The 27,297-nt window shown below is 36.0% G+C and overlaps 5 protein-coding genes, 1 long non-coding RNA gene and 2 pseudogenes across 7 annotated transcripts; 3 read left to right on the top strand and 5 right to left on the bottom strand.

The window, feature by feature from the left end:
- Positions 1 to 40: 40 nt before the first annotated feature.
- LOC104705815 (DNA (cytosine-5)-methyltransferase DRM1-like) lies at positions 41 to 4,509 on the bottom strand. Its single transcript, XM_010421890.3, has 13 exons — positions 4,278 to 4,509; positions 3,893 to 3,950; positions 3,670 to 3,792; positions 3,443 to 3,553; positions 3,229 to 3,340; positions 3,096 to 3,145; positions 2,870 to 2,969; positions 2,733 to 2,779; positions 2,562 to 2,648; positions 2,320 to 2,416; positions 2,085 to 2,182; positions 804 to 1,517; positions 41 to 702 (listed from the first exon to the last, which is right to left on the bottom strand). The coding sequence occupies exons 2-13, from the start codon at positions 3,893 to 3,895 to the stop codon at positions 262 to 264; spliced, it is 1,983 nt and encodes a 660-aa protein (XP_010420192.2). The 5' UTR covers positions 3,896 to 3,950; positions 4,278 to 4,509; the 3' UTR covers positions 41 to 261.
- A 602-nt stretch (positions 4,510 to 5,111) lies between these two features.
- LOC147939609 (uncharacterized) lies at positions 5,112 to 6,784 on the bottom strand. The gene is made up of 2 exons (XR_015564749.1): positions 6,521 to 6,784; positions 5,112 to 6,312 (listed from the first exon to the last, which is right to left on the bottom strand). It is a non-coding gene; the product is annotated as an uncharacterized LOC147939609 (long non-coding RNA).
- Positions 6,785 to 7,391: 607 nt separating this feature from the next.
- LOC147939608 (uncharacterized) lies at positions 7,392 to 11,244 on the top strand (annotated as a pseudogene). Its single transcript, XR_015563809.1, has 5 exons — positions 7,392 to 9,329; positions 9,525 to 10,273; positions 10,358 to 10,496; positions 10,588 to 10,975; positions 11,048 to 11,244. The product of XR_015563809.1 is annotated as an uncharacterized LOC147939608 (transcript).
- Positions 11,245 to 12,525: 1,281 nt separating this feature from the next.
- On the bottom strand, positions 12,526 to 14,766 carry LOC147939607 (uncharacterized; annotated as a pseudogene).
- Positions 14,767 to 16,167: 1,401 nt separating this feature from the next.
- LOC104705813 (early nodulin-like protein 17) lies at positions 16,168 to 17,613 on the top strand. The gene is made up of 2 exons (XM_010421889.3): positions 16,168 to 16,604; positions 17,031 to 17,613. The coding sequence occupies exons 1-2, from the start codon at positions 16,430 to 16,432 to the stop codon at positions 17,372 to 17,374; spliced, it is 519 nt and encodes a 172-aa protein (XP_010420191.2). The 5' UTR covers positions 16,168 to 16,429; the 3' UTR covers positions 17,375 to 17,613.
- A 520-nt stretch (positions 17,614 to 18,133) lies between these two features.
- Positions 18,134 to 21,132, top strand: LOC104705812 (pentatricopeptide repeat-containing protein At5g15340, mitochondrial). Its single transcript, XM_010421888.3, has one exon. It carries the CDS (start codon positions 18,435 to 18,437, stop codon positions 20,310 to 20,312), a length of 1,878 nt encoding a protein of 625 aa, XP_010420190.2. The 5' UTR covers positions 18,134 to 18,434; the 3' UTR covers positions 20,313 to 21,132.
- Positions 20,383 to 22,181, bottom strand: LOC104705811 (SPX domain-containing protein 4). Its single transcript, XM_010421887.3, has 3 exons — positions 21,626 to 22,181; positions 21,125 to 21,290; positions 20,383 to 21,045 (listed from the first exon to the last, which is right to left on the bottom strand). The coding sequence occupies exons 1-3, from the start codon at positions 21,971 to 21,973 to the stop codon at positions 20,582 to 20,584; spliced, it is 978 nt and encodes a 325-aa protein (XP_010420189.2). The 5' UTR covers positions 21,974 to 22,181; the 3' UTR covers positions 20,383 to 20,581.
- A 956-nt stretch (positions 22,182 to 23,137) lies between these two features.
- Positions 23,138 to 27,010, bottom strand: LOC104709147 (cystathionine gamma-synthase 1, chloroplastic-like). Its single transcript, XM_010425804.3, has 11 exons — positions 26,932 to 27,010; positions 26,443 to 26,546; positions 25,986 to 26,059; positions 25,712 to 25,880; positions 25,551 to 25,610; positions 25,252 to 25,455; positions 25,119 to 25,213; positions 24,188 to 24,296; positions 23,952 to 24,047; positions 23,730 to 23,848; positions 23,138 to 23,601 (listed from the first exon to the last, which is right to left on the bottom strand). The coding sequence occupies exons 1-11, from the start codon at positions 27,008 to 27,010 to the stop codon at positions 23,445 to 23,447; spliced, it is 1,266 nt and encodes a 421-aa protein (XP_010424106.2). The 3' UTR covers positions 23,138 to 23,444.
- Between the last annotated feature and the right edge of the window lie 287 nt (positions 27,011 to 27,297).

The raw sequence follows: 27,297 nt of genomic DNA, 5'->3' as shown, positions 1-27,297 counted from the left end.
TGTCGTGTAATAATTTCGGTTTAGTATTGGTTCGATTTGGTTTAGTGTAATTTGGGTTTAGTATTACTCGCTAGTCACTAGTAAGAAGATCGAAAAATATTCTTGCAGTAATAGTAAACCTTACTACAGTGGAGAGAAGGCACAAAAAAGAATCTGCAAAATACAACTTTGAATCACTTAGAACGTGCTACTCACTCATGTACTGATGTAAGAATTGTCTTTTTTTTCTTCAAATCAGAACAACTTGGGACGTCAAAGTCTTCATCTCCTCCTCATATCTGCTGTTTTGCTGCGAACGGTCTCGAGGATCCTGCAATATTCGAAGAAGAGAGACGAATGATCTCCTTCAAGTCCAACTCTACTGATCCGATTACCTCCGGCCAGATTATTACAAGGGCTTCCTCCTATGACCAAGTCAAACCCTCCATACTCGTCCATAAGTCGCTCAATGGTATGGTTGTCGAGCTTTGTAACATCACTGAACTCTCTCAAGATTCCCGTCTGATTCGTCTGCTTCCAAAAGTCACTCAAGATGTTTCGATTTACGTCTGAAATCTCCACAGACACAACTACATTCATTTGAATCTTGAGACGATGGAGTGCGACTTCTCCACCGCCAATCCCCGTGAAGAGTGACAGAACGTTGATTCCATTCGGGAACAAAGGCTTGAGGACAGACAAGTGATATGCAACAGTATCAACCTAAAGAAAAATTGACATTAAAAAAACCAAGTTTAGAACCTACGAAAGACTTTCAAGCCAAAACTGAACTGACAGAGAGGACTTTAAGTAATTGAATGTACCTGAAAAGAGTTGCCTAAAGACTTAAAGCGATCAGTTCTACTGATTCCTCCTCCTCGAGTATGATCTATTGGGAAGCCTAGAAGCTTCTCCATCTCATCTGCCTCAAGCGGGGCAAGTTTGTTCGTACCCACCCAGACCAGATTCCATTTTCTGCAACTCGCAAGGACTTCTTTCTGCACACTTTCAGGCGGCTCTCCATCATGTCTCTCAAGCTTCTCACGTAGTCTGTTTGTAAGCTGAGCACTGGCAATACATGTGACCAAACAGTTCAACTTCAGTCTTTTATCCCAAGTGGGCCACCATCTCTTGGTCAATGGAAAGGCTTCTTGGATGGTGTAGTGTGGTGGAGGCTGGATTTGGTATCGGTTGTGGATTGGGAGGTTATGAACATAACCCCTTTTTCTTGCAGCGGCACAAAAATACTTAGAATCAACAAATTCAGGCATGACATCATACAAGTGGCTGGAAATCTTGGCCCAAACACCTTTAGGTGCCATTGCAACGTTCTCATAGTAAAAGTAGGGCGGGCCACGAGCAATATCAGGAATTGGAACTGGTCTGTGTTTCATAAGTCCAGGTTCATTAGGGACACCAAACCCAATCATCGGATTTGGTAGACGGATGAGCTCGTCATTGGCCGTGGCAGTGTTCGGCTTTCTCTCTCTTCTGGGTGGCTCATTGTATACTCGCCTCTTTTTGCTGTTAGTTATAAGCTGCACAACCAAAGAGTCAAGCATGAGAAACTGCATAATCTAGGCAAAAGTTCACTGCCGTTTTGGTAATTTTCTTCTATTTAGCCACACACAGTAATAACACAAATGAAGTCTACCACCTACAGCAGCGGCAAATTGAAGTAAATTCATGTTCTGAAAGAAAGACTGAACTACTATTAACACAGGCAAAAACATTAACGAGCCTTGTGGAAGCAATTAGTAGCAGCAGTAAGTTTTGTGACACATTGAGTAGAACTACAACAAGGCATCAAATTGTAATATCAAACCAAAGCATCTGATCGAATCAAAAACAGCAAAGACCAAGGAAATCCAGAGTTCAACTTATTATCGATCAAATTATCAGAGGTAAAAATATGCTAAGATCACAACAATCCAAGAGCTTTTCTAATTTGAAAGCTACAGTTAATATCTACAAGAATGCAACACAAACAATGATCTCAGGCATTGTATTGCAAAATCAAGTTGAGGTTCTGCATAAAGTTAATAACACAGGTCTTGCCTCTTTTTACCTCTTTATGCAGAACTCAAGAGACTTAGACTTATTACCTCTTTTTTATCTTGTTCTGCAAAAAACTCATCGAACTGCCGTGCCATCTGAGCAGCACAAATGAAGTCTACGACCTCTTCCACACTTGCATCCTTTCCTGTAAAGTTTGAGAAGAAACGTGAATACTTGCAAGGATGCTAATTGGATCGATGAACAAGTAAACGTCTAACAGATCTAAACAGAAAGATAAGAAAATTTTGAAGTATATTGATAAATAATTAAGCGAGAGCGTACCACATCTCTCTATAGCTTTAGCAGCTTCTTCCCTCGAATAGTCCATCTTGATCAAATCTTGGAGTATACTATCTTCATTCGAGTAGTTTAGTTTACCCTGTCATTTTCCGAAACAGATAAGAAGACAACATACACAACCTACTTCGTGAAAATGTAAGACATGAGCATTGCATTGAAAGTAAAAATATGCAGAAAATGTTATAACCAAGCAAAGGTCTGAAACTTGGATTGAACAATTGTACCTCATCATCTGAGGATAATGTATAGAGATTGTCATCATCATTAGTGTTGATGTTCTCGTCTTTTGTTTCGCTCATTTTCTCTACCTCCTAAAAAAACAGTAACGACCTTCTATTACATGAAATACTATATTGTCATGTCAACAGTACAATTTAATTGTAATGCTTACTTACAGCATAAGTAAGAAGTGCATATGTTAACTCATCAATATTTTCGTCTCCTGCATATTATCAAGGAAAGTTCAGTAAACCTCATTACAAGTTCCCAATTCCTAGAAAGAAAAAAAAAGAGCAAAGAGTCATGTCATTACCGTATTCTTGTATAGCTTTTAACACATTTTCCTCAGTAAACCCCATCCCAATAAGATGATTGATAACTTTGGATTTTGAAGAACTAGGTTCATCGCTTGTCTTCACGAATAAACATAAAGTGGAGTTAAAATTATATACAACAAACACATTGTGACCACATGCAAAAAAAAGAGATATATAGAAAATCAAAGTAACATCAAAATTTCAGCCAATTAGGACACTCACAGAAAACTGGAAGAGAGTTTCAAGAATCAGCGTAGGTTCCCAATTTGCTCCTGCAAATTTTAAACATCTCATCGATTGACAAAATTCAGAAATGCATATCTCAGATATTACACAAATCAGAAAATAGACTCACCACCGGTTTCTTCAATTGCTCTAACAATCATTTCACTTGAAAATCCCATCTCAATAAAACTACCAAACGTCTCATCAGAGATTCCCTTTTGAATAAAGTCTGGCGAGGTTGTCTAGTCACAAAAACAAAAACAAAAACGCATTATTCTTGCTTTCAGCGTGAAAGAAACAAGTTAGAATTGCAATTGTTCTTAAGAAATTCAGTAAGCACTTACACCAGCAGGTCCACCTGAGGTTTCAGACATAGAATGCACGGGAGAAGATTGATAGTTATCAATCTCAAACTCATCTGAATTCCAAATCTCATCACCACCAGAATGTTCCACCTAAAGCAACATTGAACAAACATAAAAAAAAAAAAAAAAAAAAAAAACTTGGTTCTTTAACGTGAAAGAAACAAGTTAGTATTGGAATTTTTCTTTAGGATTCAGTAAGCACTTACACCAGCAGGTCCACCTGATGTCTCAGACATAGAATGCATCGGAGAAGATTGATAGTTATCTATCTCAAACTCATCATCTGAATTCCAAATCTCATCACTGACATCACCACCAGAATGTTCCACCTAAAGCAACATTGCACAAACATAGAAAACTTGGAACTCTTACCGTTTTCATTTCCAAAATTACAATAATCTGATAGATAAACAAAGGTGGTGAAATTACCATTTTCTGCAGTAAACGTCGATGTATTTACCAGTACTGTTCCCCAACAACAACAAACCTGCCAATATATTAATCATAGTGTTCAACTTTGGATGAGTGCAATTTCAATTTCGACCCATTAGATTAGTTGCTTTCTAAATCAAAATCCTTTCAAAAAAATCATTTTTTTCACTGTAATCTTTAAAACTTGAGAAGGTTTCAGCTTTCTAAGTCCTAAACCTTAACCAACAAAAACGATGTATAGACATTGGATAAAGTGCAACAACAACCCATAAAAAAGGATCAATCCTTAATGCGATCAGTCATCAGGTCCGAGAAATCAAAAGTCACAAATGCATAACAATGCAGAAAAAAAAGTTACAAGCAAGAAAACACCAGAGAGTACCCTGAGAGAGAGAGAGAGAGAGAGAGAGAGAGAGAGAGAGAGATCGGCTGCTTGCGGAGGTTGTGCTAAAGCTAGATTTCAGCTGAGTACTCAAATGCGAGTGAACAGAAAAAGTTCCGATGGAATGGAATCCTAAAACGAAGATAAAAAAGAAAAAGGAAGACTGAGAAATTTAAGCAGAGGGAACATATGAGAGACGATACAGAGAAAAATAAGGAAACTTTTGGAAGAAGATGAAGAAGAAGAGAGTCAAAGCTTTTTTAACAGAAAATTACAAGAAAACCCAATTTCTCATTCTTTTCTCACCTTTGTAGCTCGTATTTTTGTTACTACTCAAAATAACCCTAATTTCATAAACATTATTATACAAAACTTTATTTTGATGATTCACCTGGTTTTATTTAATAGAATAACAATTTTACTTTTTCATCTACATTAAAATTCAAAGAGATGTTTTCATTTGTTGTTAATTTCATATTCAATTTTGTTAACAAAAATCACAAAATGGATATTATAGAACTTTGTGGTCACATCTATGAATATATCAATAGTTAAGGGTTATTCAGAGAGAGTTATGAGAAACTTTTGGGTAAATTTGTAATTTAAAAAGTTAAAGAGCCGTACAGGAAAAAAAAAATATGGAAAGGATATACAAAATTACATGTACCTGCACAGGTCAAAGGCCGTTACATATTTACTTTATACTAATTTGTTTGTCAGGTCGTTTACATATATCTATAAAAACATATGAATAATTTCATCACCTAAAAATCTCTTTTACAAAAGGTAATAATACGTCACGCCAAACCTAAAAAAATGTATAAAACTCAGATATCAGTTTTTTTTTTTGTCAACAAAAGAATCAGGTCAAACGAACCAATTTGCGGGAAAGTTGTTTACAAACAAAATAAGATGCGGAGATAAGCGCGCTTGGCATGCTAGAGTATCCGCTTTAACATTAACAGAACGAGAAATATAAGATAAAGAGAAAGAAGAAAACTCCTCCCTATCAATCTTGATGCTATCCAAGTATGTAGCAAAGGTCGGCCAGTCATGGGGTGAAGACACCATCTTCACCAGGTCCGAACTATCTGTAAAGAAAGCCACGTCGCGGAAATCGTGCCCTATCATACACCACATCGCCCAGATGAAAGCTTCCACTTCAACATGTAACGGAGAAAGACTACGCCGGTAATTAGTAGCGCCAAGAGAGGGTGATGGTCCTTGTGAGGAAGTACACACCCATCCTGCACCTGCAAAAACATCTGACTATTTCCAAGAGCCATCAACAAAACACCGATATCCGGAGTAAACCAAAGGAAGAGGAGAGTTACGTCCTCTCGACCGAATGGGAGGAATCACCGGGGAGAAAGGAACCTCCTCAACCTCATCATCCACTTGTGCTTGGAACCAGGAAGACGCTTCCCCTTGTGCTACTCGCACAATGTCATCTGGTCTGTCCGTCTGATTCTCAAAAACCCGAGCATTCTGAGCTTTCCATATGTACCACATAAGCCAAGGAAAAACCTCAACATGAGAACCCGGATTCGTGGAACCTAGGAAATGATCAACATTAGCATAGACCGATTCTGTCGGAAAAAGGTGAGGTCCGACTGGTACATGGGCCAAAGCCCAGACCTGACGTGCTGGTGGACACACAAAAATAGCATGATTAATGGTCTCCACCTCCGCCCCACATCTCATACATCCAACATCGCAATTTATGCCCCGCCTACTCAAATTAGCAGAAATCGAAATGCATCCCGTTAAGACTTGCCACATAAAGTGTTTTATTTTTGGGAGACAATGAACATTCCAAACCCTAGCAAGAAGAGGGGTAATCTCCGGACCACACCCAAACGCCTGAAAAGTATTTGGGATTTCCATACGTGTCGTCTCATACCCAGATTTTACCGTATATTTACCTGATTTCGTAAAATGTCACCCTAAAGAATCTGGCAAAGAGAGACTACTAAAGGGAATAGCCTCTATCAAGGCGACATCCATGGGGTCGAAATGCTCAACGAGCCGATCCCTACACCAAGAACTCAGATATCAGTTCATCATCATATATATATATTATTTTTATCATAAATTCACAATAACTTCATTTTTTAATATTTAGTGGATGCCAACTCATTTTTAGCTAGCATCTACTATTTTTTGTCTTTATCTTCTTAAAATTATACATAGATAATAAATATGAGACAATTACTTTCTCTAAAATTGATTCTTATTAGTACCATAAAATTTGGTCACAAGTTCCTAAAAAGAGATACCATATCTGAATAAAAGTCAATTTAATGTTAATGTATTTCTTAATTGTTGAGAAGTGATGTTTTGATTTCCCAATTCAGGAACACTCCCAGTCTTAAAATTTAGGGGGTGGTATTGGTTTGAGATTTTTAAAGATTTTTGAAGAGTTCAACAAAATCATTAAAGTGAATAAGTGAAAAATTGTTAAAGATTGCTAGAGAGTTTTGTTGATTAGTTTTCTAAAATCTTGTAAAATCCTCCAAACAATCCCTGTATTTTTATAATACTTTCCATGACTTTATTTTGTAAAGAAAGTGTCTAAAATCATGAACCAGTAACATAATAATTGAACTCATTAACAATCATAGATTCTTTTGTTTTAATTGAATAACACAAAACTTTTAATGACTTTATAAAAGTCTGAATCCAATAACCCAAATTTGTTAAGATTTTAAATAACTTTTTACAAATCACAAACTAATAACACAAAACTTTAACAGTGATTAAGGAGGAGGTATTGGTTTAGGATTTAGAAAGAATTTTAATGAATTTAAAAGTTAGGTAAAATATATTGTTATTCAATCAAGACTTTTAAAAACTCTTTAAAAATTTGGTGTTATTGGTTGTGGATTTGTAAAAAGTTATCTAAAATCTTGATAAATCTAGTGTTATTGGATTAAGAGTTTTATAAAGTCATTAAAAGTTTTATGTTATTCAAGTAAAACAAAAGAATCTTGGATTGTTAATGAATTCAAATTTTATTTATATTGATTTAGGATTTTATATCATTTCCTTCATAACAAAAGTCATGAAAACTCTTTCATCAAATAGAAAGATTTTACAAGATTAGAAAAAACAAATCATCAAGATTTTAAAAAACTTCCTAAACAATATCTTAGAATCCTTCATTTTAACTTTCAATTTTCTATGATTCTAACAATCAGCAAAAACATAAAATCATTAAAAAAATTTCTAAATCATCAACCAATACCTCCCCTAACATTGGATTATATAATGCTTCACTTTTTGTGATAAACAATTTTCTATAACTTTAAAGCACTTCAATATTTCTTTCTATGTATACAATTTATCATCATTGCTAACTATTTAAAAATACACAGATTTTTTTTCAAATATCTTTCAAAACAAACTTAAAAAATACATAAAAATTCATCTATGACACTTCATCGAACCCAACCTCGGATGTGATTGATGATATCTAGCCTCATTCAAACCGGATATAAATTGTAAAAGATGCACTTAAGAATGTTCAATTATACTCCTAAAAATGAGTTTTGCAGTTTGTTAAACATTATACAAAACTTGTTTTTGATGATTCACCTGGTTTTGTTTAATAGAATAACAATTTTAATGTTTCATCTACATTAAAAAATTCAAAGAGATCTTTCCATTTGTTGGTAATTTCATACTCAATTTTGTTATAAAAAAAATCACAAAATGGGTATTATAGAAATTAGTGGTCACATCTATGAATTATCCAATACCTAGGGGTTCTTCAGAGAGACTTATGAGAAACTTTTGGGTGAAAACTGTAATTTTAAAAGTTAAAGAGCCGTGCAAAAAAAAGAGGAAAGGATATCATATACTACCACTTTGTTTTGTCAGGTCGTTGCATATCTCTATAAAAACATATGAACAATTCAGCAAAACTTTCACGAACATTTTTTTTTATCTTGATAGCACTAACCAAACATTTCATCACCTAATAATCTCTTATACAAGGTAATAATACGTCACCCCAAACCTAAAAATTTGTATAAAAACTTAGATATATAAATATAGCAGCCTCGTTCAAACCACCATTTCATAGAGATTTCATTTGAGAAGCCCCTAAAAGATTTCTCACAATCTCAAAACTCCTTCTCTTTTTTCGATTTCTTTTTGATTTTTTTTTTTTAAATCGAGAATGTGTTGTTTTACATTATTGTCCAAAGAGAACTAAGTTATTTATAAAAAATACGTGAGTAGTATCCATCCAACCAAAAGAAATCGGATTTAAGATCCGAAAAACTGAATCGGTATCTTTTTTTAAAAAAAACTGTAAAATTTATGGTTTTGTTTAAAACCGCTCTCTCTTGTCACTCTTCTCTTTCTTCGGGAAACTCGAATCGATTTGGGTGAAACTGTAGAACTAGGGTTCTCTCGTTTTCTTTCAATCAACCAAAAATTGAGTAAGAATATGGTAAAATCAAGGGGGGTCGTGTGAGGAGGAGTGAGCGTTTGAAAGAAAAGAAGATCTCACAAGGAGATGGTGGTTCGAAAGCAAAATCCGATTCGCCGGAAGTAGGTATGTCGGGTTTGAGTCCGGCGACAGTAGGAGGAGAGAGAGCTTTGATTACGGTGGCGGAAGAAAGTGAAAGTCGAGTTTCGGAAGAACCCAATCCGGTGGTCGAAGGAGAAAATGCGAACGAAGGAGAGAAAGCAAAATCCGGTACTCCGGAATCAAGTAATCGAGAAGAAGATGATGAAGAAGGAGGAGATAACGAGAGATCTACTTCTGCGGAATCAAGCGATGGAGAAGAAGAAGGAAACGATAAAGGGGAAGAAGGAAACGATGAAGGGGAAGAAGGAAACGATGAAGGGGAAGAAGAAAACAATGAAGGGGAAGAAGAAAACGATGAAGGAGAAGAAGGTGAAGAAGGGGAAGAAGGTGAGAAGGGGAAGAAAAAAACGATGAAGGAGAAGAAGAAAACGATGAAGGAGAAGAAAGGGAAGAAAAAGATGATGAAGGAGAAGAAGAAGAAGAAGATAAGGAGGGAAGTTCGAACTCGGCAGGTAACTCGAGAAGGAGTACAAGCGATGCAACTATAAGTACAACAAGTCTGTGTCATTCGGAATTGAATTGGAATTTGAAATCGATCTAGTAGAACTGGTAGAACTGGTGCAACTATTGGGTGTAGAACTAGTAGAATTGGTACAACTAGTTGGTGTATAACTGGTAGAACTCATGAAAAACTGATACTGTTGCAGGAATCGGAGGAGGAAACAGAATCGATGCAACCTTTAGGAATGCACTTCAAGCCTAGTCAATACAACAAGAAAATCAAGCTATCGATAAGGTGTCATATTTTTGAAACTTTGACAATGTTTGATAAATTAGAGCATCCACTGACTAGTTCTGAGAGGGTTTGGTTTGAGAAACATCCACAATTCAAGCACTTTTTCCACATGCCAAGGGAACCAAACCACAAGCTTATGGGAATGTGGTTGCTCTTACTTCGAACGGCAGAAATTGAAAAAAAGAAGGAAGCATGGTTTGTTGTGAATGGTGTTCCAATCCGGTATGGTCTGAGAGGACACGCGTTGATGTCTGGATTAGATTGTCGGTGCTATCCACTTGATTACAAGGAAGCCGGCAGTATCGAAGTTTCGAAGGAAGTATTTTTTACGAAAAAAAGGTTAGACTTCAAGATGTGAGGGAAAAGCTAATGGTAATGCAACCAGATCGTACTCGTGATAGGTTGAAGATGGCGGTTCTCTACTTTTTAGGAAGCATCATTGTAGGCCATACAAAAGACTCAGAGAAAGATGTTGCGGGTATCGATGATTTTGTTGTAAGAGCAGTGAATGATCTAGATTTTTGTGTGTCTTTTCCTTGGGGGAGATTATCATTCGAGAACATGCTAGAAGAGATTTCCCATACAATAAGGCATTTTAAAGGGGTCGTGCATAAAGAGAATGTGTTATGGGCTGTTCCAGGTTTCTGTATTCCATTGGAGGTTAGATAGTTTAAAATTTGAAGTTTTCTCATTGCTGATATTTCTTGTAAGTGAAGCTGATTTTAGTTTTTTTTTTTTGTGTAGTTTTTACTATTTGTGGCAGTTCCAATTTTGGCGAACACTTACATTGACCAACTTTCTGAGGCGGATGCAAGTTGTCCTAAGATGTGCAGGAGGAAATTTAAGAGTACCGGTCAGAAAGGTTTTCCTCTAAAGAATATAGGTGATACACTTGGTACAACAATAGTTAGTTATCCTAACAATTGAAATTATTAATCATTTGAATAAATTGGTTTGTAATGTATCTAAAGTAGGTCGTTTACACAGGCAATTGCTAGTGTGATCCCTCATATTGATGAAGAAATTCCTCTTCTCGATTTAATCATGGAAGAAGCTGAGGAAGACGATACCCATGATGTCGTAGTTACCAGTTGGATGTGGCGCCTTCGTAGAGGACTACATGTACTTTTGGAGGAGATGTACACAGCCGATGTGGCTACTCGTTCAGGACAAAACGATTTGAATGAGGAAATATACGCCAATGAACAACCGAGAGAAGATACTATTGAGTTGGTGGATCTTCTAAGGACCATGAAGCAGGATATGAAAACCCAGTTCGATAACATTTCGGCGAAGATTGATGGGCTTGAAAAAAGGATCGAACCGTTGGAAGTATATGTGAAAGAGCAAGAGAAATCAAAGGTAATACTTCGTAATACTATATTAATACTTGGTAATACTAGAAGGTGTTAACAATATTTGGTTTCATGTCAGGCGCCTGTAGATGATGAACAACCAAGTACTTCGCAAGAAGGAGGGAGAGGGACGAAGAGAAAAAAGTCTAAGAAGTAGTAAAACTATGTTATTTTCTTTGATTTGTCATCGTAGTACTAGTAAAACTATGTAAAACTTCGTTATTTTCTTGGATTTGCGATTGGTATTGGTATTCCTAGTAAAACTATGTAAAACTACGTTATTTTCTTGGATTTACCATTCGTATTTTTGGTAAAACTAAACAAAACTAGAGAATTCATAAAAATATAGAACATGATTCAATTCAACAAGGAGGCATAATCCTAGAAGTCACATAAAAGATAGAACATCATGATTCAACAAGAGAAGTCGCATAAAAGATAAGAAACTGATTCAACAAGAGAATTCATATAAAAGATAAGAAACAGAAACTAATTCAACAAGTTTTAAACCAACGTAGAAGATCGACCCAGATAATATCAATCGAAACACAACCTATCCAGGAGATCGACTCGAGTGGCAAGCAACGCGACCTCCTCGCTTAGTTTGGCAATCTCGTCACTCTTCTCCTTAAGCTGTATCTGCAAATTATAGATCTGAGTATGATAGGGGTCGAATTCTTTCAATCTCTCCTAATGGTTATCAACATCCTTCCTTAAGCTTTGGGTTTCTTCTTCAATTGCATCAGCCCAAATTTTCCCCCTGTGCAATCCATCATCCTGCAAAATTTATCAATGAACAGACATCATACTCAGATCTCTCAGTTGTATTTGATTTAATTTAATTTACCTTATACTTAACGCAAGTAAACCATCTCTTTTTATCTGTTTCTGTTGGAGAGATCTCTTTGACGATTCGTTCGCCACATGGGCAAATTCGAGGCATGCCCAAATCACCATCGGCTATGGCTTGTCGCCACGCTTCTAACTTCCTCGCCCTCTTCTGATCAGCATAGTATGGGTCTGCCTCAAATTGTTCAATAGTTTGAGAAGGAGAGAAATTATAGATCTAGAATTCGACTTTGAAGATGAGAGAAGAGAAGGAGTATTTTAGAGGTTTTCAGTTTCGAAGAAAATGGATGAATGGATGAGAATGAGGAAGAAAATCTTTGGGGCTATGGTGAAGAAAGAAAAAACGAAATTTTGGCCACGTGTAAAAGATGTGTGCGTTCACACACAGTTTTACCGATTAAATTCAGTTGCACTAAACTTGCAAATAGTTGTACTTTAGAGGTTTCTCAGTTTAATTAGTTATACTAAACCTTAGCATTACTTTTTTTAGTTGTACAGTTGATTAAACTTAACTAACATACAAGTACAAACTTTTTGCAACTTCATAAGTTAAACTTATAATTCTGTAACTTTTTCATGCTTACTTGGTAATTATTTACAAAGTGACATTAAAAGTGTAAGGAAACACTTGTTGAGATTATTTCAAAAATTAGTATATTTTGAAAAATTATTCATTTATAGTAGAAACCTATGTAGTACCACTTTTACCATTTTTACCAGTTTTATCTTAGTTGTGCCAGTTCTACTCTCTTATATACACATATTTTGAAAGAAAAAACGTTAATAGACTTCAAATTAAGTTTCAAATTAAGTTTCAAGAGGGAGTTATGTCATAAAAAAGTAGAGATTAGTCAAACCAAACACAATTGATACATGAAGAGGTGAATCAAACATGAACATTATCTCCAAATAACAACCATTGGAGTTGTTGTCTCCGGCGCCTTTTATTATGTGTCCTAGGTCGAGTTTTTGGTCGTTTTTCCTCAGCAGATGCATACCTTTTTGTTTTTTTTCTTCTCCCTTTTATTTTCCGATTCGGAGGAATGATCTACATATCTTGGACTTCATCTAGGACTTCCCATCGAGCCTTATCAGGTACTAAATAAATTGTCCTGCAATATGCAATTGCCCACAACTCCGTCCAATAATACTTAGAACACAACTCATGTAACTCGATATCCTTACCTCCATATTTTTGGAATGTAATGAAAGACGCCAATGCATGCACACAAGGATACGTTTGTATATCGAAAAACCTGGAACTGCAACTTCTCAATCGCAACTTCACCAAATAAGGCTTTTCGTCACTGTCAATGACATTGTATTCAAGTTCGAAACCATTTAGCTCTGTCACCTTTAGTTTCTCAGCAGTTGCCCATAAATCATGTAAGTAGTTCTCCACTAAAGGCACCAATTTATTTGCGACTGATCCAGACACATCATCTTTCCGATGTTCATTAAACCATTCAGAGAATTTTTTAAGTATTGCATCAATCATGGGTATCAAGGAGTACCTCCTTGCATCTTTAAATACGCTGTTCAACGATTCAACACAGTTGCTTGTGTCTAGGTTGTATCTATCTCCTGAAAAAACACATCTTGCCCATCTTTCTTGCTGGGTAGATTCTTCAAGATACTTGGCAGCAGAAGGATATCTTGTCGTAAAAGAAGCGTAAGCAATGTTGAACTCATCCACTGTGTAAAACCTACTACACTCCATGAATCTCCATGCAACAACGTCTTTGTTGACGTTACGAGCAAAACCTTTCACATTTTGGGATAAATGCCATATACAAAAACCATGATGAGCCAGTGGATACACATTAGCTATGGCTTTTATGAGAATTGTATTTCTGTCAGTCATAAATACTATTTCAGAAGAATCCCCAACAACGGTTTTCAACATCTCCAAAAACCAATTCCAACTTGCATCATTCTCACCATCAAGAACACCAAACGCCAAGGGATAATGGTGACGGTTAGGATCTTGAACCGATGCAAAAACAAGAACACCCTTTTATCCGTTCTTTAGAAAAGTTGCATCCATAGTTTTAACTTTCCTCATGACTTTAAATCCTTCAACACTAGCTCCCAAAGCTATGAACAAGTACATGAATTTATTATTCTCATTGCAATGCACATATGATCTTGTACCATGATTAACCTTCTCTAACATATGCAGATAACATCGCAACATCTTGTAGCTTTCTTCTGGGCTACCTTTCAAATGAGTAACAGCTTGATTTTCCCCTCTCAACGCCGTGGAATATGATATATCAACACCTAATTTTGTCTTGACAAGACCCATGATAATTTTCGGAGGTGGAGTTTCCATTTGCCCTGGATAATCACCATGTAAAAGAGAAGCAACTAATTGTGGAGTGCCTTGTCTCTTACTGTTGCTTGAACTTTGACTAGCCCGAGAGCATGTATGCATCTTGTTGTGCCTTCTAATCGAGAAAATATCTGTATCTCGAATCCTACCACCTCGTAAACCCCAGTTACATCCTTCTTTAGGACATTTGACCACATAACGCACCTTGTCCGACTTTACTATTTCAAAACTAAAACAGTTAGCGAATGAAACTCTATCCACCACTTCTTGCAATGCCTTCTTGTTTGGAAATTCTTGAAGTTTAGTCAGACCCAAACCGTCATCCCATAGTTTAATATACTTACACGGTTCTACAACAGGGCGTGGCTCAGTATATTCATCACCTTCATCACGTGATTCAGCTTCACCCTCTTTATTAGAATCACCCTCTACAGCCTTTTTTTGCCTACGTAGACAACAATGGCGTTAGGTCCGATTTCACCATCCTTCGCATATTGGTTTTCAAAGTTCATACCAACAGAACTTTGGTCCACTATGGACACTGTGGGCATTGTGGGCACTATGGGAACTTGCTCAGGCTGAGGCTCAGAAGGGATGAAATTCACAAACAACATACATCTTCGCTTCTCATAATTAACGGAGTCTAGATAAACATTAACATCCTCATCATCATTAAGCTCACAATGCTCCAATGTTTCTACCAGTAGTGGCTTGTAGCCCAGCTGCAACTGAACGTTACTTTCAACAAACCCAAGCTTCCTCTGTATCCTTGCTTTTAACATCAACAATGTTATATTCCTCTTGAACATTATACTATACATGCGACCTTCAAATTTAAAATGTAGGCTGACGTTCTCGCATATTGTATCCTGCCAAACCAACCAATATAAAAAAATCATAGTTAGTACTACTACTAGTTTTACTAAATATACCAGTATTACCAGTTTCACACCTTCTCTCTCTCCTGAGAGTCCTATCAAAATCGAATCGAATGGTAAACGAGTTCTAATCGAGTTGATTCACTGAAATCGAAAGCCAAATCCCTTTCTTATCAAATAGATAGCTCAATCGACCCATAAACCTTTGTAAAACACCCAATGTGCTAAGCTTTCTTCGATCTAAATCCAATTGAATTTCTAAATTTACAAATCAAAAACAAATTCAACCAAAAGCTACTCTAATGTGAAGTAACGCACCTGCATTTTGAAGAACAACTTGATTCAACTCGAGTTGGTGAAGAACGACAGCAGTAGGAGCTCCGACGACGGAAGAATCGCCAGTAGCTGGGTTGAGAGGTCAGTAATCTTGTCGGGTTTCTCGGGTCGAAAGAAGCTGGGTTTTTGTTTTTTTATTTAAAAAATTTAATCTAATTCAGTGAAACAAAAAGGGTAAGATCGTTTCATGACCTATTATTCAAAAAGGTGGGAATATAAAGAATAAAAAAAGAAATATGAGATTTATCAAAAAAATTTAGGGACTTCTGATACGTTAACTCCTATTTCATAACCCAAACAACCAGTCAACCCGGTACTACTGGTTTCCTCGGCTAAGCTACATGAATAACGATGGACTCATAGACCTTTCCTTTTAGACTTTTAGTAACAGGATCTTAAAAAGCCCATTTCAAGATCCAGTTCAAACATGTTCTTATAGAAAAATTAAATCCATAAAAATGTGAATAGGAAAAATAAAGGAACCAATCAAGAGACAGCGAAACAAAAAAAAAAGTGTAGAACTTCGTTGAACAAAACCATATCATCATCACATGCAAAAAGCGTATAATCTATATCATAATAGTTTTGAAAGAAGATATATTTAGTATAAGTAACAACTTTTTATAAAGAAAGATAATAATAAATGTTTAGTACTCTCTGTTTCACACAAATTAAGAAAACATATTAAAATATTTTTTATATTCTTAAAATTGATATTAACTCTTGATATTCTTCGATGAATATGAGGTTAAAGTTGAAAATTTATGCTTAATATTACATTGAAAATTTAAAATAACATTTATTTTGAAACAAAAAAATTAGATTAAAATGACACTATTTGTGAGAGAGAAGTATAGAAAACATAGAGCGTGATGTTTTCTTTTCTTTAAACTAAAGTATGCTTTTTTCTTTCAGCTCCTTACCCCAATAACAGAAGTTGAAAAAGGAAATAAAACCCCAACCAAGTAGTCCACTTTCTTAAAATCACAAATTGCGCAAGAGAGAAGAGAGAGAGAGTTTTTAGTTAGTAAGATAGATAGAGAGAGAGAGAGCAAACAAAAAAATGGCGAGATTCACGGTGCTAATTGTGGCGGTGGTGCTGGCTATTCTAACGGCGGCGCCTATGCCGGGAGTGACGGCGAAGAAGTATACAGTCGGCGAAAACAAGTTCTGGAACCCAAACATTAACTACACCATCTGGGCTCAGGGCAAGCATTTCTACCTCGGTGACTGGCTATGTACGTTCTCTCCCCCCCTCACTCTTTCTCTCTCGGATCTGTTTATGTATTAGATCTGATTTTCTTTTTGTTTACCAAAGTTCTTAGCTTTTCGAGTTTCTTCTACAATACCTCTTCAAATCTTTAAAGGCCATCAGTGGAAACAGAGATTTGATTCACATTGTTTTTTCAAAATTGTTTCCTAATTAGTCCAGATCTGGTTTGAACACACTCTTAAGGTTGTTTAGACTGAGACCTAGTAGTAGTGGATAGCTGCTCATTCCTCTCTCATAAACAGTGTCCCACTGAGTTAAAAGTTGAAATCTTGAAATCACACATTTTCCATTTTTAGCTCGAAAAGGAAAGATCTTGATTTGAAATCAAGAAATGTCTCAAATCTTTGGAACTAATTATAAAGGTCTTTCTTTTTTTGGTTGTTGTTCTCAGATTTCGTGTTCGACAGAAACCAACACAACATTCTTGAAGTGAACAAGACTGACTATGAAGGATGTATCTCCGACCACCCAATACGCAACTGGACACGTGGAGCCGGGAGAGACATTGTAACTCTCAACCAGACCAAACATTACTACCTACTCGACGGGAAGGGTGGCTGTTACGGTGGCATGAAGCTTGCTGTTAAAGTCGAGAAGCTTCCTCCTCCACCAAAATCTGCACCTGTCAAGAGCATTGGATCAGTTTCAATGGTCACTGGTTTCGTTCAGTTCATGATCCCGGTGTCTCTTTTCGCTTTCCCGACCATGTGGGATTTGATCTCAAGGATGTGGTAGTTGTCCTCCAAAGAGTTCTTTAGTTGAATCGAAACCGATTTGAAACAAAAACAAAAAACCTCAAATTCTTTTCAGGGAAAGCTTTTAAATTTAGTTGAGATTATTTCTCTTTTGTAATGTTGGATTGTTTTTGGTTTTTAATCTTTTTGTTTTTGTGTGTCTTTGAATTAATTGTTGAGAAAAAAAAAGATTGTATTTGATTTATTTAAGAAAATTAAGGCCTAATCTTTTCTTTATAATTCAAAGATCTTGTTTAGTTGGAGGTGTGGTGAGTTGGTTCAATTGATGAACAAAAAAGGATGTGTGTGTATTTATTGGATTATCTCTGGATTAAATTATAAAATATTATTTCTATTTTGAACGTATATTCAACATTGGCTTATCTGTTCCATGTGAGTTATATTATCTGGTGATTGTTCGTATTGTAGCATAGCATCAAAATCCAACCACCACATGTCCTTTTCATAAAGCTGTCAAATCTATATGGGATACCAAATGGATTATACTATTCTTATATGTTTGAAATAGTGAACCAAATACTTAAAAGAGTTAAGAATAAACTAGAAGATATGTTGTTAGCTATGTGTGTATTTATGTGTTTAAATTTTGTTTGGGGGGGGATATTTTTTTTTTTAAGAATTACGCGTAAATTTTCGTATGGACCCCCTAGAAACGAAATCTAGAATGATGGTGTTGGTTGATCGGTGGGGACGTAGAGAAATGTAGATTGATGATGAAAATGAAGATTCTGGACAATCTAATTTTTGTACATAATTTTCAGTCTTTTTTTTTGTTGTTGTTGTTGTTGAATGTCTTTGTCAGTGACAATTTAGACGTTTACGACTTTAACCTATTACCCCCAAATGTAGATATGATGATTGAATGGGTTAGTGACAACATCAGGTTTCCATAACCAGAAACGTCCTCTTCTCAAAACAATTTGGTTCTGAGTTAACTAATTTCTATTTGTATGATTAATAAATCAATGCTATCTGATAAGAGAGCTATCAAAGCCTGATGTAGGACATTGTAGGACAGAAACACAACAAAACATAATCTTATGAAATGCTTCTTCTTATCCTACCAAAAAGTTCGTTTCCTTCTCCGGCAATGTGCTCAACGCTCGTTTCTCCGACCAGGCAAGGAATTGCACGCCGTTTTAACCACTTCAGGATTGAAGAAAGCTCCGAAGTCGTACCTTAGCAATGCGCTCTTTCAGTTTTATTCGGCTTCCGGTGAAATGGTTACTGCCCATAAACTGTTCGACGAAATTCCTCTGTCAGAAAAAGATAACGTGGATTGGACAACTTTGCTATCCTCTTTTTCCCGGTATGGATTCTTGGTTGATTCGATGAATCTCTTCGTTGAAATGAGAAGGCAAAGAGTAGAGATTGATGATGTTTCCGTAGTTTGCTTGTTTGGCGTGTGTTCTAAGTCAGAAGATGTGAAGTTCGGTGAACAAGCACATGGGGTTGTTGCAAAGATGGGTTTTTTGACTAGTGTAAAAGTTTGTAATGCCTTGATGGATATGTATGGGAAATGTGGGTTTGTGAGTGAAGTCAAACGCATCTTCGAGGCGTTAGAGGAGAAGAGCGTTGTTTCATGGACGGTGGTTTTGGACACAGTTGTCAAATGGGAAGGGTTAGAGAGAGGAAGAGAGGTTTTTGATGAAATGCCTGAGAGAAACGCTGTTGCTTGGACTGTTATGGTTGCAGGGTATTTGGGAGCTGGGTTTACAAGGGAAGCATTGGAGCTTCTGGCAGATATGGTGTTTAGATGTGGAAATGGTTTGAACTTCGTCACACTTTGCTCAATGCTATCAGCTTGTGCGCAATCGGGAAATCTGGTCATTGGTAGATGGGTTCATGTGTATGCATTGAAGAAGGCAATGATGATGGAGGAGGAAGTAACTTATGATGATGTGATGGTGGGAACGTCATTGGTTGATATGTATGCTAAATGCGGAAACATAGATTCTTCCATGAAAGTCTTCAGATTGATGCGTAAGAGGAATGTGGTGACATGGAACGCCTTGTTTAGCGGATTAGCAATGCATGGGAAAGGTAGAATGGTGATTGACATGTTCCCAGAGATGGTAAGAGAGGTGAAGCCAGATGACTTAACTTTTACTGCTGTCTTAAGTGCTTGCAGCCACTCGGGGATGGTGGAAGAAGGGTGGCGATGTTTCCACTGGCTGCGGCTGTATAATTTGGAACCTAAGGTTGACCATTATGCATGTATGGTAGATCTTTTGGGCCGAGCTGGTCGTATTGAAGAAGCAGAGATCTTGGTGAGGGAAATGCCAGTGCCTCCGAATGAAGTTGTCCTTGGCTCACTTCTAGGCTCGTGTAGTGTCCACGGAAAGCTGGATATAGCCGAACGAATTAAACAAGAGCTTGTTCAGATGAGCCCAGGCAACACAGAATACCAAATACTTATGTCCAACATGTATGTTGCAGAAGGAAGGAGTGACATTGCAGATGGGTTAAGGGGGAGTTTGAGAAACCGAGGCATCAGAAAGATACCTGGTTTGAGCTCCATTTATGTTAATGACTCCGTACATCGGTTTAGTTCAGGAGATAGATCACACCCGAGAACTAAAGAGATCTACTTGAAGTTGAATGAAGTGATCGAACGGATAAGATCAGCTGGTTATGTCCCTGATGTCTCTGGCCTGGTTTCTCATTCAGAGGGTGACTTGGAGGAAAAAGAGCAAGCTTTGTGCTGTCACAGCGAGAAATTGGCCGTCTGTTTTGGGCTTCTGGAAACAAAACCGAGGGCACCTCTTATTGTCTACAAGAATCTGAGGATATGTCGGGACTGTCATTCGGCAATGAAGATGGTCTCGAAGGTCTATGACCGAGAAATCATCATTAGAGATAGAAATAGATTTCATCAGTTCAAGGGAGGTTCTTGTTCTTGTTCCGACTATTGGTGAACAGATCAAATGGCTGAACGATATCGGTTCTTGAGACTATTTTTCATACAAATTTGCACATGAGACAAAGTTGAGCAATGAAGAAATTTTTCTTAGAAAATCTACAAAACGACTGTACTACAGTTCAAATGCAAACAGAAGCTTTGTTCTGCAAAGGTGAAGATGTAAAAATGTGTTAATTTATGAAAAAGTTAGGGTGATATCAAGTAGCAAAAAAATCTCAAAATCGTGACCAAAAAGGAGCATTATTCTATTGTGATGACTGCTGATCAGTGGGAAGGTCCAGTATCTTCCTTCTCTGAATCATCTTTGTTCCCAGAGTTTGGAGAGTTTTCAGCTGTTACCGTCTCATCATCCTCGTTCTGAAGAAGGGATGAGAATGATAATGGGTTGTAAGTGGAGCTAGCCTTTTGTAAACCTTTTATAGCTCTCATAGCAGCGAGTGTACTCTTATATATATCAAGATTTTCATCGCCGAGAGTTGAGGAAGTCTCGGCAGAGATTCTTGGGGAGTGGTTCTGATGTGAGCTTGATTGTGCTTGCGCAGTGCTGGAGGACTCAACAACTTCAGCTTCAGAGGGAAAGAGAAGCTCAAGATTGGCCTCACATTCACGGACTAACCTAGTAAGTGGCTCTGTAGTAAAGAAGGGTTGATGGAGAACAAACTGTGTGAAAGGCAAACGTAGAAGTCCACCAGTTCTTTTATCATACTTTTTCAAAATTTTGACAAGTCCTGGAGAGAGATCCCAGATGTATTCAGCATACAGTACCACTTCTTTTTTTCTAATAAAGATAAATAGATATGGTGATACCTGCAAAATTAAGAGAGCTGTAGTTTTTTAGGAGGACCATCTCGCCATGAATGGTAACAAGGTCTCTGCGAATACCCATCATTTCTTCGCTAAATTCGCTTTCTGAAGCGAATTCCCCATTCCCAGTGTTCTTCTCCTTAACTAGCTCTATTCTTTCCTTGAGCTCCTGTTTGCAAAATGATGAATACACACAATTCAATTAAACCTTTAAAGCAATTGGAAGATCTCGAATGTGAAAACAAACAGGTTCCACTATAGTAAGATATATGAGTAGATACAATCCAACCACCAGGGGTATTGAAACTAGATCCAATTTGATTATAAATCAATCACTAGAACTAAAACGTAGGGCAATTTTGTTACCAGATTCGAGACTAATCAGAAGATAACCTATGGAATGATCCAATTAGCTCTGAATCACATGAACCTAAGTTCTAAGGGATTCCCAAACTTGACCTAAAATCCTGAGGCTACAGTGAACAATTCGGGAAGCAGATAAACCTGTAATCTGATAACGAAATCTTCTTCCTTATCGACGTAAAAATCGTTAAATTTCTCAAGCTCCTCGTTGAGAATCCTGACAAACGAGCCCTGGAGATCCTCGGTAGGCCTGACGCCGGCGGCGGGAAGAACCAGAACGTCGTGGTCGTGGTCAGCGGAAGAGATGTTAGTAGTATCAGCAAAGACGGGGCGGGAGGACGAATCGAGGAGATGGGAACCAGAAGCAGAGGGAGGGGGATCGGGGTAATATTTGAGAAGCTTTTTCAAAGGCTTATAGCAAAGGAACTTGTCTCTCCACTCCGGTAACGTCTCTTCGAGGTGAGTACGAAACTCTTTCCCGAATTTCATGTAGTTTGGATCTGATAGAGAGAGAGAGAGAGAGAGAGAGAGAGAGAGAGAGAGAGCCTATGGAGATGGTAGCGGAGCTGGATAAGAACGACGAGGGAGAGAGAGAGAGATGATAAAAGCAGAGGAATCTTTTTACACAGATAGAGAATCTCTGATGAAGTGGACGTCGATGGATGCCTTTCTGATTAAAATAAAATAAAATATACTCACTATTAGTGATATTCTTTTCTTTTTTATATATCAAATTTATTCGATATTTATTGAATGTGAATATTTGGATTTATTTCACTGGTTTTAAAAAATGATCTGATTAATTTATTTCAATCACTTACAACTTAAAAAGTATAACAGCATGATATTTATCTACTAATTATAATTAATTTGTTATCCATTTATATTGATGATGTACTGTAAAATCAGGGAATATAGTGCATTGGTGGTAAAAGAAAATGTGAGATGATATAAAAATAAAATTAATAATAAAAATGATTTACGTAACTTTTAGTAATTAATTTGATGGGTATATTAACTTACTTCAGAGTATTGATAGTTTGATACTTTCAAATTTCAATTAAACCAAAAAAAAAAAAAAAAAAAAAAGAATTGGTACTAACGAATCGTCAAAATTATCATTAAAATTTGTTACAGAAAACAAAGTGATTCTGTTCGATTTTCTCCGGCAATTGAATTATAGTATTAAGTTATTAACTAAATTCAGCAACTTTGTCGGCAAATAAATAAAAATCAGCAACTTGTGATTATGCATTTATAATATGACCATGAGATAATTGAGATTTGAGAGATCCATGAAATAACACATATTATATAGTATAGTATATTTAGTATTATATATACCTTCTCTGAAGTGGCTCTTAACCAGATCGTCCACCTGATCAGACGATGACAATGAACCTCTCACGGGCTTGAACGGCCATGCGGAACTATTATTTATACCCAAAAAAAAAAAAAAAACTATCCTCTTATATTCCAATGTATAAATTAGATTCGTCTTTCATATAATTATGAGATTCATCTATATTTTGCGTATAAATTAGGCACCGGATCCAGATTTAAATCCACTTATATTTTTTTAGTATATCACTATAGCTTTACACACTTCTAAATTAAATATTTATACGCACGGCATGACTCTAAACTATTATTGGCTAATTAAACTGTGTGACCAAAGAATAGACATCTTTTACTACATTTATCATACATAATACTTATTCAACATTTTGACTAGTCCTGAACACCAACATGTTCTAGCACACACAATATGTGACTTTTTGCAACAACAACAACAAACGTTTTTACTTTTTACAATAGAAAGAGAATTATCAAAAAAAACATATTAAGTTTTTTTTGTTTCCCTTTTAGAAACGGCCGCGTCTCTCAGAAACGACTGCTAACATTAGCTAACGGCTGGCTAGTTTAGAGTCGAAGCGGCACCGTTTGTTTACTTTAAAGTTTAAACCATAGTTGAGAACTTTTCAGATGGTGGCAAGATCACTTCAAGAGCATGAAGAATGTCAGCCTTGACGTCATCAAAGTCTTCAACACCAAAGCTGAAGCGAACTAAGTTGTCTTTGATTCCATGTTTGAGCCTCTCCTCTTGTGGTAAATCCCTGAATCAATTCCCAAACAAAAAACAAAAAAAAAAAAAAAAAAAATCTGTGTAACAGCCATCGCTAATCACATTTATATCAAAACGATGATATGAATCAATGTTTTAAAAGGAAATATATATACATACCAGTAGGACGATATGGCAGGTTGGTCCACGAGGCTCTCGCATCCACCAAATGATGTTGCAATGTAAGGGATCTTCAAAGAATCGATGAACTTGATCGTAGTCCCGAGATCTCCAGCAATCTATTCGCATAATTAACACATTTTGAGATATATATATATATACTTAGATTGGATCAAATTAATATCATCAAGCATTAATTTGATTATATCTTATTGTTTTTACCTCGAAACTGACCACACCACCAAAGCCAGTCATTTGTCGCTTGGCTATGTGATGGTCCGGATGACTAGGAAGGCCTGGATAATAAACACGACTCACCTAACACGATTCGATTTTAGCATACCCCAATTATTATTATTATTTTTTTGTTTGGGCAAAAGCATACCCCAATTAATAAATGATGTCATGTGTAATAGTTATACAAAAGAAAGAATGTAACTCGGTGAAAAGTATAATGCCTTGGGATGTGTTTCTAAAACTTGAGCCATCTTCAAAGCGGTTGAATTCTGTTCTTGTACACGAAGATGCATTGTCTTCATGCCTCGGATGAGTAAATATGCCGCATGCCTCGGATGAGTAAATATGCCGCGTTCTGTTTTCCGCAAAGACCCAATTATATTATGAGAAATACCCTAAAATAGCACTAAAACAAGTTTTATGGACAATTATAGCACACATTTCATAAATTTTTAAAAGTAACATTATTTTAACACATTAAAATATTTAAAATCAATTTTTAGAATTTTTTTTTAGGTTTGGGTTCTCAATTTCACATTTAGGGTATAGTTTTGAGGGGTAGAGTTTAGTATTTTAAATTTAGAATTTAATTTAGAATAATTAAGTGGTGCTATTTTTATAATTTTAGAGATGTTGTGCTAAATTTGGAAAAAAAAACTTATTTTGGTGTTATTTTTGAGAATCTCTCTTATATTAATTAGGTTAGAGGGTGTTCATGCATGGACGTATAAATCGAATCGATCCTAACTAAACAGAGACAAACAATACCTTGAATATATCAAAAACAGAATAATAATTTTAAGGGATATTCTCAAAAATAGCATCAAAATAAGTTTTTATTCCAAACTTAGCACAACATCTCTAAAATTCCAAAAATAGCACTAATTAATTTTTTAAATAAAATCCTAAATTCAAAATACTAAACCCTACCCCTCAAAACTATACCTTAAATGTGAAATTGAAAACCCAAACCTAAAAAAAAAGTTCTAAAAATTAATTTTAAATATTTTAATGTGTTAAATAGTGTTATTTTTAAAAATTTATGGAATGTGTGCTATAATTGTCCATAAAACTTATTTTAGTGTTATTTTAGGGTAATTCTCTAATTTTAAACAGATTTATCAAGATATAGAATTAGAGGAGGAATCAAGCACTTTTACCGAATTAAGTGTACCTCCCAAAACATGATGCAATTTGCGAATCTCGGAAACCAACTTGGTAGAACCAGATATGCATCCAGCAAGAACCTGGTCAAACAGAATGATAATTCTTTTGATTACCCTTGATCGTTGTGGCCTCCAAAGTACTTAGTAGCTGACTGGAGAACAAGATCAGCACCAAGCACAAGTGCCTTCTGATTCAAAGGTGTTGCACAGGTAGAGTCTATGCAAACAAGAGTTCCTCTTTTGTGACAGATCTCTGAAACTAACTCAATGTCGACACATCGAAGAAATGGGTTTGTTGGTGACTCAGTAAAGAACATAGAAATCTGCAGACAGAACACGCCACAGTTTTCACATATTGTTTTCCAAGTACTTCAGTCAGTGTACGTTTAAGAGAACTTATTATTATAAGTTACAACACCTTATGCTTATTCACTGCAGCTTCCAGGCCAGTGGCATCAGCGGAGTCAATCACAGTCACCTAGACCATATCCACACACACACAACAAAGGATATATTAACATCATCGATATCATGCATGAAACAAAAGAATAGTAATGAAATTAAGGGTTTCTTAATTACAGTGATTCCCAGTCTGGGAAGAAAAGTCTCCATGAATTTCCTCGTCTCCTTGTAACACTCTTTAGTTGTGACAATATATCCACCCTTTGGAACCAATGCCAAAAGCATAACAGTGTTTGCACACATCCCAGAAGCCATAACCAAAGTTGATTCAGCACCTTCAAGTGCACTAAAACAAGATCAAGATAGCATACACAAGGAACAGTTAAGAGAGAGAGAGAGAGAGTGAGAGAGAGATAGAGAGATACATCAAGAGAGAAAGAGAGACTGAGACCTAATCTTGTCTTCGAGTATCTTTGTCGTTGGGCTTCCATAACGAGCATACTCGTGACATACCAATCGTTTCTCCTACAAAATTAAAAGCTAGGTTCGTTAACGAAGACTACATGCATGTTTTATAACCTAGCTCATGCAACTGTGGTTAGAAAGATGATTCTCTTTCTCATTTATTATACTTCCTTTTTTTTTTTTTTTTTTATAACTTTAGTAAAACTTCAACTCAGCATTTCATCATCTCATTCCTAATGATATTACGTGTTTATTAAAGAAAAAAACTTAAAAAAAAAAACGAAGACTACTCTTTTTCGGTTAACCATCACCAGAATCAGTACACAACAAACTTAGTTTTTTCAGAATTTCGCAAATTTATCAACGAAAGAAGCACACATATATATATATATATATATATATATATATATATATATATATATATATATGTTCCATAAGCGGACCGTGAAGTCGATTAGCTCCGAAGTTTTCTTGAAGAAGTAAGTACTGGTGTTGACTACAGGGGTCGTGATCGAATTCGTGACTATATCACGACCTAATCTTTCACCTGATTGTAAACCATAAATCACACACAACAAGTATATATCCCATTATCTCCGATTTCTCCATTTGCAAAATTGAAAAAGGTTTATCATTTTAAACGTATGGATATTTAATGTAATATCTAATTATATATATATATATATATCTCTTAATATATATGAAACGTAATAACTATTTATGAAATTAGTTTGTTTCCAGTTTTCCACTTTCAACGGATATTCCATTACGTTTATTCGATTTTTCCGGATAAGATGGAATCATGCATATTAAAACATATATTTCCACCCCAATAACAGATTAGTAGAGTAATTAAGAGGGACCAAAAACGAGTTACTAGAAAGAAAAAAAGATCATAAAAAGAGAAAAAGGATGGTAGCGTACTAGCGTACCAGCATGAACAGTCAGACTCCCATCGGAGCTCAAGAATGAGTGCTTCAAATCGTTCGTGTCTTCGGTTTTAAAAGTCATTTTGTGAAATAATACGAACACTCACCAAATAATAAACGAAAGCAAATTAGTTACGTTAAACATCATCAAGGAATTGGATGGTTAGAAATTAAAATCACCTTCATTAGTTATAAGAAGATCTATAATAGAGATTACATGAAACCACAATAAAATGCATATAACTCAAATTCAAAAATAATCTAAAAGTGAAATAAAACAATTTTTTAGGTTCTCTCTTTTTTTTTTTTTCCCCTTTTCTTTTCTTTTGGGGGTTCGCTCTCTACTAGTTTCTCCTCTTGTTCTATAAA

The sequence above is a fragment of the Camelina sativa genome, chromosome 8, assembly GCF_030686135.1.
Source record: "Camelina sativa cultivar CO46 ecotype springtype chromosome 8, ASM3068613v1".
NCBI classification, from domain to species: Eukaryota; Viridiplantae; Streptophyta; class Magnoliopsida; order Brassicales; family Brassicaceae; genus Camelina; species Camelina sativa.
Note: the sequence above shows the minus strand (reverse complement) of the source record. Positions and strands in the feature narration are given on the sequence as shown.